This window comes from Sitophilus oryzae, unplaced genomic scaffold (assembly GCF_002938485.1).
Source record: "Sitophilus oryzae breed Bouriz unplaced genomic scaffold, Soryzae_2.0 scaffold_1500_pilon_pilon, whole genome shotgun sequence".
Taxonomy (NCBI): Eukaryota; Metazoa; Arthropoda; class Insecta; order Coleoptera; family Curculionidae; genus Sitophilus; species Sitophilus oryzae.
In genome coordinates, this window is record NW_022146171.1 from 2,003,177 (window position 1) to 2,018,610 (window position 15,434).

Here is a 15,434-nt window from a genome sequence, read left to right on the forward strand (position 1 = left end):
AGAAAAATGGTATAAGTGCACTTATACCGTTTTTTTCCAAACGAAAGGTCGTTATAACTGTTGTGCTTCGCCTACTAATTACAAGATGGCTCTCCGATGTTGAAATAAGACTTGTATGGTTTCTTTTCATTGTTTCAGTTTAACTGTAGTGGTGCAGTTATCTCTTATTCTGAGAAAATGTCACTTGTACAATTTTTTCACTAAGTGTTGTATTTTAAAACTGGTTGGAATGAGGCAAAAACGTTTAGAAAATATAATTTGACATTGACAAAATTATAAGATGACACTTAAGGTAGGTACGTTGGCATTTGCCTGGTTTTGCGTTGTCACCTGTTCAGTTTTAATTTAAAGATAAATGCAATTTTTCTTAAGTTACTTAAAATCAGCTTGTCCAAAATTGTTCAAATATGCATGCGCAGACCTTTGAAAACCCTATTTACGACTTTGCCGTAAAATTAATAGGGAAGCCAATATTTTGATAGTTCAAAATTTGAATGCGATTTCCTCTGTTTTCAACTTTTTAAAGAAATTGTTAAAATGAACCAATTGTTCATTTTCAATAGCTTCTACGATTTTTTTCAGAGTTATGAAAGATATAAAAGTACTAAATTAATTGAAAAAAAATCGGTTCTGATTGGCATACCAAATACTGAATTAATGTTTAGTAATTATTGTGAAATAATAGTAATCATATTATTTGACTCATTTTGTTTTATTTTTTAGTCATTCCAAATGCAAGACCTTCGTTAAAGAAACGGACATTACTTACCCATACATTAGAGTAATTTGCAAGAATATATTCCATATAGTTTACAAAAATGTTCATACAGTATTCTTTCCCGATAGGAACAAAACGAATCAATCTAGAAGCGATTCAGATGCATACAAGATATTTATGATCGGTATTGACAGTGTATCCAGACTGAATTTGGAGCGTACGATGCCGAAAACTTTTAATCATTTGGAGAAAAAGTTTATAAGTTTCCTGGGTTATAACAAAATAGGCGACAATACTTTTCCTAATCTAATGGCTATATTGAGTGGACGTAGTATGGACACGCTGGGCACTATATGTAACAAGAGTGAGAGTTTTGATAACTGTGATATTATTTGGAAAACGTACAAAGAAAATGGGTTTTTAACGGCCTACGGAGAAGACGAGCCTTTGGTTAGCACGTTCAATTATTATAAAAAAGGATTTATTAACGCACCTACCGACTTCTACTTAAGGCCTTATATGATATCCGCCTACAGGTTGCCTATAAAATTGAGATACTCCATGGCGACCTGTACCGGTTCGGAAAATACTGCAGAAAGGATCCTGGCCGCTGCAAAGGATTTTGCTACCTCGTCGAAAGATAGTCCTTCATTCTCGTTGTTCTGGCTAAATAGTTTCAGCCACGATAATGTCAACCTGCCCTTTTCCATGGATGCTAAAGTTTTGGAGTTTTTAACAGACACCGATATAATCGAGTCTTTAAACGATTCAATAATAATTATATTTAGCGACCATGGATTCAGATTCGGAGATATCAGATTGACTTATACCGGGTGGATGGAGGAACGCTTACCTTTCCTTTATTTTAAATTTCCTCATATGTTCAAGAAGACCTATTCGACGTTTTATAAAAATTTTCGTTTTAATGCCAAAAAGAGATTAGTTACTCCCTTCGACTTTCATATTACTCTCCAGAATATTTTACAAATATGTAATTCCAGTTTTAGTATAAAACCCGCTGTGGGTTGCCCTAGAGCGCAATCTTTATTTCAAAAGATTCCGGAAAATCGTTCTTGCCAAGATGCCTGCATTCCAAAGCACTATTGTACCTGTGACGGTTACTACTACATTAGCATAAAAGAACCAGTAGCTTATTTTATAGGTAGATTTGTTGTGAACCAAATTAACACAATAATTTTGAATTATCCCGATGAAGCAGACCTTTGTGCTAAATTTCGACTAAGGAAAATTATTTCCATAGGAAAGTCTAAGGGAACAGGTGACTTTGTCAACGAATATCTCATCATTGTAGAGACATACCCTTACGCCATGTTTGAAGCTACGGTACAAGGGAATAGTCAAAGAGGGAGTTTAGAATTACTAGGAGATATTAGCAGACTGAATATTTATAAAAGTTACACTTCGTGCATTATTAAAAATGGCAGTTTAAAAAAATACTGCTTTTGTGATGGATGGTTAACCAAAATAAAGAGTGGCCTTTGTTACTTATTTAATTGTTAAATATTGCTTGGTATATATATATATATATATATATTTATTTTTTTAATAAATGTTTTTTTGTTATTTAAATCTAGTTTTTCATTCAGTTTTAGGTACTTGTTCGAAATGAATATGCAACACTTAATCATCTAATATGTTTCAAAATGTATACGAATTTCAAATTAGTTTTTAGAAAATTTAATTTATAAGTCTCAAGACGGTGTTCATCATAAATACGACTCCTAAAATTAGATTCCATTATATTAATTCTATTCTTTATTGATATGTACACAAGAAAACAGCCTAAAGACTGCCTATAAAATCGAGATATTACATGGCGACCTGTACCGGTTCGGAAAATATTGCAGAAAGGATCCTGGCCGCTGCAAAGGATTTTGCTACCTCGTCGAAAGATAGTCCTTCATTCTCGTTGTTCTGGCTAAATAGTTTCAGCCACGATAATGTCAACCTGCCCTTTTCCATGGATGCTAAAGATTTGGAGTTTTTAACAGACACCGATATAATCCAGTCTTTAAACGATTCATAATAATTATATTTAGCGACCATGGATTCAGATTCGGAGATATCAGATTAACTTATACCGGGTGGATGGAGGAACGCTTACCTTTCCTTTATTTTAAATTTCCTCATATGTTCAAGAAGACCTATTCGACGTTTTATAAAAATTTTCGTTTTAATGCCAAAAAGAGATTAGTTACTCCCTTCGATTTTCATATTACTCTCCAGAATATTTTACAAATATGTAATTCTAGTTTTAGTATAAAACCCGCTGTGGGTTGCCCTAGAGCGCAATCTTTATTTCAAAAGATTCCGGAAAATCGTTCTTGCCAAGATGCCTGCATTCCAAAGCACTATTGTACCTGTGACGGTTACTACTACATTAGCATAAAAGAACCAGTAGCTTATTTTATAGGTAGATTTGTTGTGAACCAAATTAACGCAATAATTTTGAATTATCCCGATGAAGCAGACCTTTGTGCTAAATTTCGACTAAGGAAAATTATTTCCATAGGAAAGTCTAAGGGAACAGGTGACTTTGTCAACGAATATCTCATCATTGTAGAGACATACCCTTACGCCATGTTTGAAGCTACGGTACAAGGGAATAGTCAAAGAGGGAGTTTAGAATTACTAGGAGATATTAGCAGACTGAATATTTATAAAAGTTACACTTCGTGCATTATTAAAAATGGCAGTTTAAAAATACTGCTTTTGTGATGGATGGTTAACCAAAATAAAGAGTGGCCTTTGTTACTTATTTAATTGTTAAATATTGCTTGCTATATATATATATATATATATATATATATATATATATATATATATATATATATATATATATATATATATATATATATATATATATATATATATATATATATATATATATATATATATATATATATATATTATTTATTTTTTAATAAATGTTTTTGTTATTTAAATCTAGTTTTTCATTCAGTTTTAGGTACTTGTTCGAAATGAATATGCAACACTTAATCATCTAATATGTTTCAAAATGTATACGAATTTCAAATTAGTTTTTAGAAAATTTAATTTATAAGTCTCAAGACGGTGTTCATCATAAATACGACTCCTAAAATTAGATTCCATTATATTAATTCTATTCTTTATTGATATGTACACAAGAAAACAGCCTAAAGACTGCCTATAAAATCGAGATATTACATGGCGACCTGTACCGGTTCGGAAAATATTGCAGAAAGGATCCTGGCCGCTGCAAAGGATTTTGCTACCTCGTCGAAAGATAGTCCTTCATTCTCGTTGTTCTGGCTAAATAGTTTCAGCCACGATAATGTCAACCTGCCCTTTTCCATGGATGCTAAAGATTTGGAGTTTTTAACAGACACCGATATAATCCAGTCTTTAAACGATTCAATAATAATTATATTTAGCGACCATGGATTCAGATTCGGAGATATCAGATTAACTTATACCGGGTGGATGGAGGAACGCTTACCTTTCCTTTATTTTAAATTTCCTCATATGTTCAAGAAGACCTATTCGACGTTTTATAAAAATTTTCGTTTTAATGCCTAAAAGAGATTAGTTACTCCCTTCGATTTTCATATTACTCTCCAGAATATTTTACAAATATTTAATTCTAGTTTTAGTATAAAACCCGCTGTGGGTTGCCCTAGAGCGCAATCTTTATTTCAAAAGATTCCGGAAAATCGTTCTTGCCAGGATGCCTGCATTCCAAAGCACTATTGTACCTGTGACGGTTATTACATTAGCATAAAAGAACCAGTAGCTTATTTTATAGGTAGATTTGTTGTGAACCAAATTAACGCAATAATTTTGAATTATCCCGATGAAGCAGACCTTTGTGCTAAATTTCGACTAAGGAAAATTATTTCCATAGGAAAGTCTAAGGGAACAGGTGACTTTGTCAACGAATATCTCATCATTGTAGAGACATACCCTTACGCCATGTTTGAAGCTACGGTACAAGGGAATAGTCAAAGAGGGAGTTTAGAATTACTAGGAGATATTAGCAGACTGAATATTTATAAAAGTTACACTTCGTGCATTATTAAAAATGGCAGTTTAAAAAAATACTGCTTTTGTGATGGATGGTTAACCAAAATAAAGAGTGGCCTTTGTTACTTATTTAATTGTTAAATATTGCTTGGTATACATATATATTTATTTTTTTAAATGTTTTCTTTGTTATTTAAATTTAGTTTTTCATTTAGTTTTAGGTACTTGTTTGAAATGAATATGTAACATTTAGTCATCTAATAGGGTAATGGGTACAGTTGTTGGTCATTTAAACGAGCTGTGTATTAATTTTTTTCTGTGTCATATATGGAACAATATGCAATAAAACATTTTAAAATCAAAATTTATTTTGAACTGGTGGAAAAAAAAACACACACACATCCATAATTATTAATCCTTATATTTTTAACAAAATTTATTCAGTGTGAAATTTGTGCAAACAATTTCTATCCTTGTTGAAACAAAGAAAAGTATTACACATTTCACATTTTATAAAGTTTTTGGCCCCGCAACGATATTTGCACCTTTGCCTTTTGTGACACCATAATGGAAGATGGCCGTATCCATCTGTTCGAACCTCTTGGAAAAACACCTTTTTCTTTTATATTATACATTTGGCATAAGCGTGGACGACCTCTTTTTAGTTATATTGTCTTTAATCTGCCAGAGCTAAACTATTAAACTCATTGATATTTATTCTCCAAAGTATCCACGCATTAACGATCATTAAATCGATAATATGGAAAAATATACGCATATACTATTTTTTTTACCTGAGTTTGATTCTGTAGTATCCTATGCATGGAATCCAGGAGTTCTACACCTCCCATATACGTGTTATAGATCATTACAACTTTTCGACATTGAACCATTATATGTGTTTTATCCTTCTTGGAAAATCTTCGAACGTTGATTATTCTATTCTATATACTTCCAGCATATGTTGATAAAATGTTCACCAATTTGTTGTCATACCACGTGACCGTAGATTTATTTGTGCCATCAACTGTGGCGATTTTCTCCACCATAGTTCCACGGCCATTTTTCTTTAGTTCCGTGTCTTTTGGCATATTACTGTTTGGTACCCTATTCATTCTAACTGTGTGTTCCGAGTGGTAATGCCTTGTTTTGAAAGATACATTTGTAATGGGACGCTATTGAACCGGTTATCAAAGAATATTTTGGAATTTATATGTCTTGTAACAGATTGTGTTAGCCGAAGAACTACGTTTGAATTCACTCCAAGATCTGGAAAGCCATTGGGTACAATTATGTATCTCATATCTATTATCTTATTATTTTCATATTCCGAGTAACTGGCAGGAATATATCCAAATCAGATGTATTTGCTTCCAATTACTGATGCAGTTTTTCATTATCTTTGCCAGTTTTTAAATATATTTTACTTCCAAAAATACCCAAAGCAAAAAATCATATTGTTTTAAAATTAAGTAAATTATATTTGCAAAAAATCGTCAGTAAGCCCCAGCGTCCAGTGCAATGATTATTTACTGCATCATCCTCAAACAAATTATCCTTAAAATAATTTAAAATAGCTGGGGAAAGTGTTTTTAAGGTGTTAACTATTAAAATTGTAATGTAATTAAATTAAAATTGTAATGTATGTTTTTTAAGAGACCCACAGTTTTCATATAAAAACGAAAAAAAAATTCAGCGGCCTTACATGCATCTTGAATTAAAGGCGATTCTTTAATAAGTTTTCCGTAAGTTTTTCGTTTCTGCAGGGTACTTGAATCATCAGCTTCTAAGAGACTTAGGCAGCTTAAACAATTAACTGAAGTCTTATCCCCACTATATCTTTTGTCTAGATCGTTAGATCCCACACAGAAGAACTATAATATTGAAAATTTGAAATATATTTTTTTTATATCAATTTCAACATGTTTGAAATATTGTGTTTGCTCCAAATCATCCCCTTCGGCAGATTTGTAGCTGTACCTGCCCCTGTCGCTAGTATATTTATACCCCCGAATTCTATGACATTCCCTGTTTTTGGTCCACTTATACTGCTTTAAGGCTGCTTATTATAGCAGCCTCAAATTGTCTAGCGGTCGGGTTGTTACTAAAACCACCCTTGCTCCTTATAACTCCAAAAAACAATTCTATATGGTCCTGAGAGAACTTATTTGTTAATAGATAACCTAGTAATTTTTCATTCCTACAATAATGATTATATAAACCTTTTAAACTATTTATACATATCAGAAAACCTAAAAATCCTGTCTTTCGAGCTGATTTTATCACCAAGTTTTTATTTAATTTTAAATTTAAGATGTACTTTGAAATGAAATATAAATAGGCAAAAAATTGCGCCTGGGTATCATTTGATAATGGTTTTTTGAAACTATATTTAGCATATCTGTTTCTAGAATTAAAAATATCAAATGGGTTATTAAAGGCTAAGGCAAAATCTGCCGTAGCCTCAGAATTTATAAATTCCGAACAATTTAATTCTTGGCATAAAAACATTAAAGCATCTGAAACGCTCTTACTTAATGTTTGTGTCGCCAATTTAACACCCATTTTTTCGCGAGTCCATTGCAGATGACGCATACGTAATTTGTTCCCTGCATGAAGCCCTTCGAAGTTTTGTTTTTCAACTAATTTTATGATATAATTCCAATTTATATCATGACCTTCCCCATTTTGCAATCTTTTCATTGAAGCTAAACAATTTCTGACTAGTTTGATCATGTGACAAGGATCATAAAATATATATATTGGATCGTTACTTATTGGATTATTAAAATGTGATATTATGTTTTCAAAATTACTGACATCTAAACCTAATTTTTCAGCCATTCTTACATTTGATGCTGCACCATCAAAAGTAATAGAACAAATAACTATAACTGATGCATGGAGAAATTCTAAGCATCTTTTAAGAAGCTCAGCTTTTTCATTGGCTGTTATGCCATTTAGAAAATAGCCAAATGGAATTTTCCAACTCTGGTTTAGGCAAACTACCATAAAACTAAAGCCTCTCTTCCCTCAGGCAGTTCATCAGAATCAACATTACCACCTATATCAACATACCCTGTAAATTTTGTTCCATTCCATTCTATTCTTTTTCTTATCGACATCTCTTCGAACACTAAGTTACAGACCAGTTTGTTTTTGGATTCCTTAGCTCGTAATTTTAAAACAGTTATGGCTTCCATCAACTGCTGTGTACCACTTGGAGATAGTATTTAAATGCGGCAGAGAGTTATTAAAGGTCTTCCTCACAAAAGCATATGCCCTTGGCGAATGGAAAGCCGAAGTGAGAGCAAATGAGCGAAGACGTGGCTCATACTTTTGAGTTTTTGGACTCTTCAATATCCTGTCAAATATGTCCCTTTGCAGGACCATCAAGAGAAGCCTACAAAATTTACCTCAAATAAAAACATACACATACAGAGCTATTTACACAACCTATTCATTAAATATAAGTTAGTTGGCCAACCAAACCAAATCTACTTTAAGAGGACTTCAAAGACGACATTTTTTGGCTTTTAATTTGCTCATTTTAAATATACCTAAACACCTACTACATATCATCAACTACTACCAAATCATCCCCTTCAGCAGATCTTGTAGCTTTACCTGCCCCAGTCGCTAGTATATTTATGCCCCCGAATTCTATGACATTGCCAGTGTTTGGTTCACTTATACTGCTTTTAACTAATAGCCTTTCATAAGCAGCCTCAAATTGTCTAGCAGTCGGGTTGTTATTAAAACCACCCTTGCTCCTTGTAGCTCCAAAAAACAATTCTATATATGGCCCTGAGACAACTTATTTGTTAATATATAATCTAGTAATTTTTCATTACTACAATAATAGTGATTATAATAACCTTTTAAAATGTTGAAACTAACTGAAGCCTTCAGCTTCTTGACCACACACCCAGATATATAAGCTACTAGATCTTCTGTGTAGATCGTTAGATCTCACAGAGAAGAATTATAAAGTTGAACATTTGAAATATTTTTTTTATTTCAATTTCAACGTTTTTGAAATATTCTGTTTGCTCCAAATTGTCCTCTTCAGCAGATCTTGTAGGTGTACCTGCCCCTGTCGCTAGTATATTTATGCCCCCGAATTCAATGACATTATCAGTGTTTGCTCCCCTTATACTGCTTTTAACTAGTAGCCTTTTATATGCAGCCTCAAATTGTCTAGCAGTCGAGTTGTTATTAAAACCACCCTTGCTCCTTATAGCTCCAAAAAGCAATTCTATATGGTCCTGAGACAACTTATTTATTAATGGAAAATCTAGTAATTTTTCATTCCTACAATAGGGTATAAAAATAATGTATTAAACCTTTTAAAACGGTTTATACATATCACAAAACCTAAAAATCTAGTATTTCTAGGTAATTTTATCACTAAGTTGTTATTTAGTTTTAAATTTAATATATACGTTGTAATAAAATTTAAATAGTCAAAAATTGCGCCTGGGTATCAGTTGACAATGTTTTTTTGAAACTATATTTAGGATATTTGTTTCTTGAATTAAAAATATCAAATAGATTATATTAAAGGCTAATGCAGAATCTACCGTAGCCTCAGAATATGTAGATTCAGAAAATATACTTTTCTTTTTATGAAAGTTCCAATACTACTAAATTAACTTTAATGGTTTCGGGATATTAAATTGCATTAATATAATTAAAAAAAATGTTAGAACAGTTATAAGGGTATAATAATGGAAACAACACGAATATAACTTATTAAATCATTACAAGTTCATACAGAATCGTCGGAATTGAATAAACGGTTTATGTGAATAAAGAGTGTTAAATCCGGATATTCTACCGACTCAAATTACCACTTGACCTGGGACACACTGTACCTATACCGCGATTGTAACACGCGCAAGAAGGGGAACAATTTAAACTTTACTTGACTACAACGTTGCCAATTTTGCTCATTTATGATCAGATTTTAAGCGTCTATGTTTGAAATTTATATTAGATAGCACCAACGCAAAATACAATATTTTTAATGTTTGAAAATTATCAAAATGGGTCCATTGCCTAATTAAAAAACCTAAAGATCTTAACGCTTCAGCTCTCTTATTCTTAACATGAGATGAATAATTTAATTTATTATCATACTCCAGCCTTAAATCTCTTACCAAATTAACTTGCCTCAGTGGCTGGTTATCGATCAAGTAATTACAAATATTAGCTTTGTTCCAGCAGAGTAACAGAACTGTTAGCACGCGATGCTCGTGCGCAATATAGAAAATGTGTTCCAGCAACAAATTTTGCGAACTGGTAGTAACTTGGAACTTCAAACATTATGTTCCTGCAAGTGGAATTTTAAAATCGGAACGGTTTCAGAACAGTTATTACAATTCCATCAAAAAGGAAGAATTTAGCAAGTTCTGGGCATGCGCTTTTGTGTTATTTATAAAAGTGGGTTATGTTTATTCTTTATGTATATTCGATAAAACTTTCTGTGTTCTGTGTATAAAATGTTGGAAATTGTCTTGTTAATTCGTTTAGTGTTTCTGTGAAAAAGTTAAAATGATTTCTGATATATCTTCATCTAGTTCCAGTTTAACTAGTAGTTCTAGTTCTTCTGACGAAGAAAATCTACCACAACCTCGACCAAAGAATGAAAATTATGTTGAACAGACTGTGCCTCAGTACAATAATACAGTTTTTTTGGAACATTTTCGCGTCTCAAGAAATGTTTTTCAAGGTATTGTTGAACGATTTCGACAAAGTGACCAATTTAATATAGGGCATAGTGGTGGATTTGGCAAATTAGATGCCGAGTATCATATCTTAGTGTTTCTATGGTTTGCGGGTCATCAGACAGCAAGCTTTAGAGATGTGTCTGATAGATTCAATATAAGCATTAGTTCTCTTTTCAGAATTATAAAAAGAGTAACTGCTTTTTTGAGTAATCTAGGAAGAGACTTAATAACATGGCCATCTAATGAAGAAAAAAATATTATTGAAGGCCATTTTGAAGCAAGAGGCTTTCCTGGTGTTGTGGGCGTCATAGATGGGTCACACATAAAAATTGATAAACCTTCTGAAGATGCTGATTCGTACCTCAATCGGAAACATTTTTTTTCTATTCAGGTAAGTCTTTACAATATTTTGTACAGAATAATCATATATGGACAGGGTGTTCTAAAGAGTACCTAACAGGGGCTTATCTTTTACCCTCCTTGTATTTTTGAAAATATCCAAAAATAGCCAATTGATGTATTTTTCCCTAGAATTCAAAAACAAGGTTTAAAAAAACATTAAAACCAAAAACAAAAGGTGTACGCTATGCACAGAGTGCTTTTTAAATGGAACATGCTTTATATACAGGGCTATATATATTAATTCTACAACTTATTTTTACTAACAAAATCCATAGGACATTGCATGGCAAAATTGTATTAAGCATAGCTATAATGTAAAATATAGTGTACAAATATAGCCAAAACACGACATACATAAAATTTAAGAGTTGGAAAAGTTTTGTAGAATATATTTGTACATATTATTGAAAGTTTTTTCCGATTTTGTCTAATTTAAGTTTTGTTAGCATTACACATTTTCCTGAAATATGAAAACTTTTGCCTAGCTTGTTTTCAGAAATAATCTATAATGATCATTTATTTGTCTTAATATAATATTAATTATTTTCTTTAATAAACAAAGTAGACCTACATATTTATACCAGTATTGGATTTATTTTTAGATGCAAGTAGTGTGTGACCACCAAAGGAAAATTAGGGATATTTTCATTGGTTATCCTGGATCAGTTCATGATAGCCGTGTGTTTCGCACTTCCCCACTGTCAACTCAACTAGAAGAAAAATGTGGTAGAAATAGGTATATACTAGGAGATAGTGGTTACCCTTGCACTCGGTATTTACTGACTCCCTATAGAGATAGAGGTGAACTAACAGCTGTGCAGTCAAATTATAACAGAAAATTGGCCAGTTCACGGTACATAATAGAACATTGTTTTGGTATACTGAAGCAAAAGTTTCGTCAACTTTACCATGTTAAATTCAGAAGTATCGAGGATATCTGTCATTTTATTCGGGCATGTTGTGTTCTGCATAACTTAGCTCTGAATGACGAGTTTCCTGTAGAAGAGGGCCCTAATCTTAATGAAGGCGGTAATGAAGAAGTTCTGTTAGAAATCGAAGGAGATGGACATTATGATGACAGGAATGGTCTTGAAATGAGAAATTATGTATCCAGAATGTTAAATTTTTAAATATATAATTCAAAGATTTTAAATTTATGTTTTTCATTTGCTGTTAGTATAGTAAGTAGGTAACTAAATAAGTGAAAAATGTTTATAAGTACATAAAACATCATAATCAAAAATTATTGCAAATCTGACGGGAAAATGTTCATTCTTTTAATTCTCAAACTAACTCTTTATTCAATAAATACAAAACATAACACAAACAAATTTATAACACTGAATAACAAAAATTTAATCATATTATTTAGAGTAACACAACCTTTCACTTCGATGTTTTATGTATTAATCTAGTTAGTAAAATATTTTGCTTTTTTATAGCTGCTATTTTTTCTTTTTCTAAAAGTAGTTTTTCCTTATGATAGGCTTTCTTTTCCTCAAGCATATTTTGTAAATATAGTGTTTTTTGATGGTAATACTCCTTTTTCTGTTTATTTAATTCCATCAGAGTGTCATATTTTTTATTACTCTTCCTCCATTTTGTGTTCGGTGACAACTGTTTCAATGGGGTGACTTTTTTCTCTGCTTTTTTGAATGTTATCTCTGTAACTTCATCAGTTGTTTGTGCATTTTGTGAATCATTGTTATTTTCTATTCCAGTAATGTCTGTATTTTCTCTTTCTGCGCCTGCTGTAGAACTACTTCTACTTTGGGAATTAGCTGTTAATAATAGCTTAGGATAAATATTCTTTTTATTGCCAAATATATCAGTCATTTCGTCTAAGTACTCAAAATATTTTTTTCCTCTGCCTGTTTTTTTTTGATCGTCAATGAAATCTTTATATCTTCTCTCTAATACTTTCCATCTATTGGAGCAATTTGCTGACGAATATTCTAGATTATAATCGTCCCTCATGACATTGGAAATTTTGTCGAACATCATTTTTAGATTCCTCATTTCATACAAGCCCACTCGATTCCTATATTCTTTGTATAAATGAATTAATATTTTCGTAGCCTTTGGAGACCACTCTTTATAACTCTTTGTTTCATCAGAATGTTTCCTTTTCAATGGGGTACTCGCACTATCACTTATGCAGCTTTCTTCCACACTAACAGTTTCAGTTGCATTGTCATGATTGATAGTTTTGGCTTCACTGTCTTCTATTCTTATAAGCTGATTGTCGATAATAATAAACTTTGCTAAAAAACAGTATATTAAAATTTCAATGTGTTATAGCACATATTTTATTTATAGATAACATCTTCCATTAATAATTATTTACCAGTACATCTTTAATCCGTATAAAATAGATGTGACCTCATAGCTAATTAACTTACCCATATTTTATTAAAAATTTCAAGACTAATACGTCTCTTTTAATCAGTTTTTAAATAGAATATTTGATATTTTATAAGTATTGTAAAAGATGCTCGTACCGTACTTTACGCTATACATAACCTTGATACATAACACATAACCACTAACCACACAATTTTCAAATAAATACCAGTACTGTCATATTTAATTTTCATAAATACCAGTGTACTTGTTTTGTTCCAGCAGGTGCAAATTAGGGAACAGTTTTAGAACGAGATTTTGTGCGACTGAGCAGTAAAGCAGTTCATTTTCTGTCTGAGAACAGTTCTACTAGCTTTGCTGGAACAAAGCTATTATTTCTTGCCCAACTCATAGACATTACACAACATTTTGATAAGTTAAATTCAAATTTATTTATAATGCGCCAGTTGACTGCTCTTTTAATATTAGATTGAAGCCTAATGTAATCAGTAGTATTTCTGATGGGAAGGTAAAATTTCATGTCGTCAGCAAACAAAAGAGGTGTAGAATACTGAAACACCTCTGGCAAACCATAAAAATTAAAAAAAGCAAAGGTCTAAGATTGGACCCCTACGGTACTCCCGAATTTGCAGTATATTTATTGGAGAGGTATCTATCATAACGAACTATAAACTTTCTATCCTGTAGGTAAGATGTAAACAATTTAATCAGAGATGGTCCCATACCACATTCAACTAATCTCCCTAATAAAACAGCATGGTCAAACCTGTCAAATGCTTTTTTAAAATCTGTGTAAACCACACCTGTTTGAACTCCCTATAACATATTCTATGTCGCAAAATAACATATTTGCAGTGATTCAAAATATTAATTAAACTATCTCTAACACTGTTATTTATACCACCCAAGTCATTCGGAACATGTTCTCCTATATTATTTCCAATGTTTATTTCCGCTTCAATTTCATCAGTTACTAATGATGTTGGATCTGCAAACTGACATGCTGTGTTATGAAGAACAGCAGTGGAAACCACTATTGCTTCTACTTTCTCAACATTTAAACCTGTCGCTTATATAGGAAATTTTCTTTTCAGTACGCCAAAGCACCTTTCTATTGTGTTTCTTGTTCTTATCTGAGCTTCGTTAAATGTTCAGCCCTCGTTGTTGGATTCGCCAAAGGGGTTATTAGCTATGGTTTTACTCCATACCCAATGTTCCCTAGTAATAATTTCCATGTACTCCATTTTCAAATTCAGACTTTACTCTGGAATTTCTAAAAATCATTGAATCGTGTGTAGCATCAGGCCATCTACTCACAATTTTAAATATTTTCAAATCGCCGCGCACTGTCACAAATTGTGTATTAAATGAAAAAAATCCTTTCCTATTGTGGTAATTTTCTGCATTTGCCCCTCCAGCAGATTGTATCTTCATATGCGTACAATCAATAATTGCTATCCTATGCACCTTGGAAAGCGACAAATATTATAAAATTCTTGTGCTTTTGAATTTCTATCTTCCACTCCTACTGGTATTTTAATAAAATCCTTGCTTAAAGATGCAATAGCTCTAGATACTTTTGTAATCACGCGGCTTGTAGTAGACTTGTCTACACCATTGATATCACCAACACTTTGTAGAAAAGATCCTGTTGCTAAGAACCGTAATGGTGATAAATACCATGTCAGATGGTGTTAAAGCATGAATTCTAAAAATAAAAAATATACATAACTAAATTTGTTTGTTTTGGATGCAATTAAGGCGGAAATTTCCTCTATTAAATAATTCAGGATAGGTTGGGTTGGGTTGGCGTTATTCACATAATAAAGGATCCATTACGAAAAATCTTAAGAACAATAACAAAACGATAATCAAAACGTAAGGAAAGGCGGTCTACCCCTGAACGACGCTTGAACCACCAAATATCACCGTTTAGTTCACCGGATAATTTAAACGGCGCGGCGTTCAGGCTTGGTACAACGCATTTTTTGCTTTGGTCGACGTTCACTGTTGATCTGTCGATGATCGGTGAAGTTCGTTGGTAGGGGAGAGTTTCCTTGAAACGGACAATTTTCCTTTTTTTGCTCTAAAATATGCAATTGAATAAAAAAGATTAAAATTGCTCTGCTAGATTACAAGTTGAGGGTTTGTTGAATGATTTTCCAATAGAAAAGTTGAAAAAAAGCTAATCG

General features: G+C 32.2%; 3 protein-coding genes and 1 pseudogene across 3 annotated transcripts in view; 3 read left to right on the forward strand and 1 right to left on the reverse strand.

Moving 5' to 3' along the window:
* The window catches only part of LOC115878120, a 66,970-nt gene extending 64,671 nt beyond the window's left edge, over positions 1-2,299 (forward strand). The window contains exon 4 of the mRNA XM_030894490.1: positions 724-2,299. Within this exon, the coding sequence (XP_030750350.1) occupies positions 724-2,239 (1,516 nt within the window). The 3' untranslated portion in view covers positions 2,240-2,299. The remainder of the gene's footprint in view (positions 1-723) is intronic.
* A 1,431-nt stretch (positions 2,300-3,730) lies between these two features.
* LOC115878074 lies at positions 3,731-4,886 on the forward strand (annotated as a pseudogene).
* Positions 4,887-9,291: 4,405 nt separating this feature from the next.
* LOC115878121 (putative nuclease HARBI1) lies at positions 9,292-12,023 on the forward strand. Its single transcript, XM_030894491.1, has 2 exons — positions 9,292-10,867; positions 11,481-12,023. The coding sequence occupies exons 1-2, from the start codon at positions 10,301-10,303 to the stop codon at positions 12,006-12,008; spliced, it is 1,095 nt and encodes a 364-aa protein (XP_030750351.1). The 5' UTR covers positions 9,292-10,300; the 3' UTR covers positions 12,009-12,023.
* Positions 12,024-12,101: 78 nt separating this feature from the next.
* Positions 12,102-13,629, reverse strand: LOC115878123. The gene is made up of 2 exons (XM_030894492.1): positions 13,281-13,629; positions 12,102-13,142 (listed from the first exon to the last, which is right to left on the reverse strand). The coding sequence occupies exons 1-2, from the start codon at positions 13,282-13,284 to the stop codon at positions 12,265-12,267; spliced, it is 882 nt and encodes a 293-aa protein (XP_030750352.1). The 5' UTR covers positions 13,285-13,629; the 3' UTR covers positions 12,102-12,264.
* Between the last annotated feature and the right edge of the window lie 1,805 nt (positions 13,630-15,434).

Coding starts and splice junctions, on each gene's coding strand:
- LOC115878121 (XM_030894491.1), top strand. CDS start 10,301: ATGATTTCTGATATATCTTCATCTAGTTCCAGTTTAACTAGTAGTTCT. Junction 10,868..11,480: donor AACATTTTTTTTCTATTCAG/GTAAGTCTTTAC, acceptor ATTTATTTTTAG/ATGCAAGTAGTGTGTGACCA.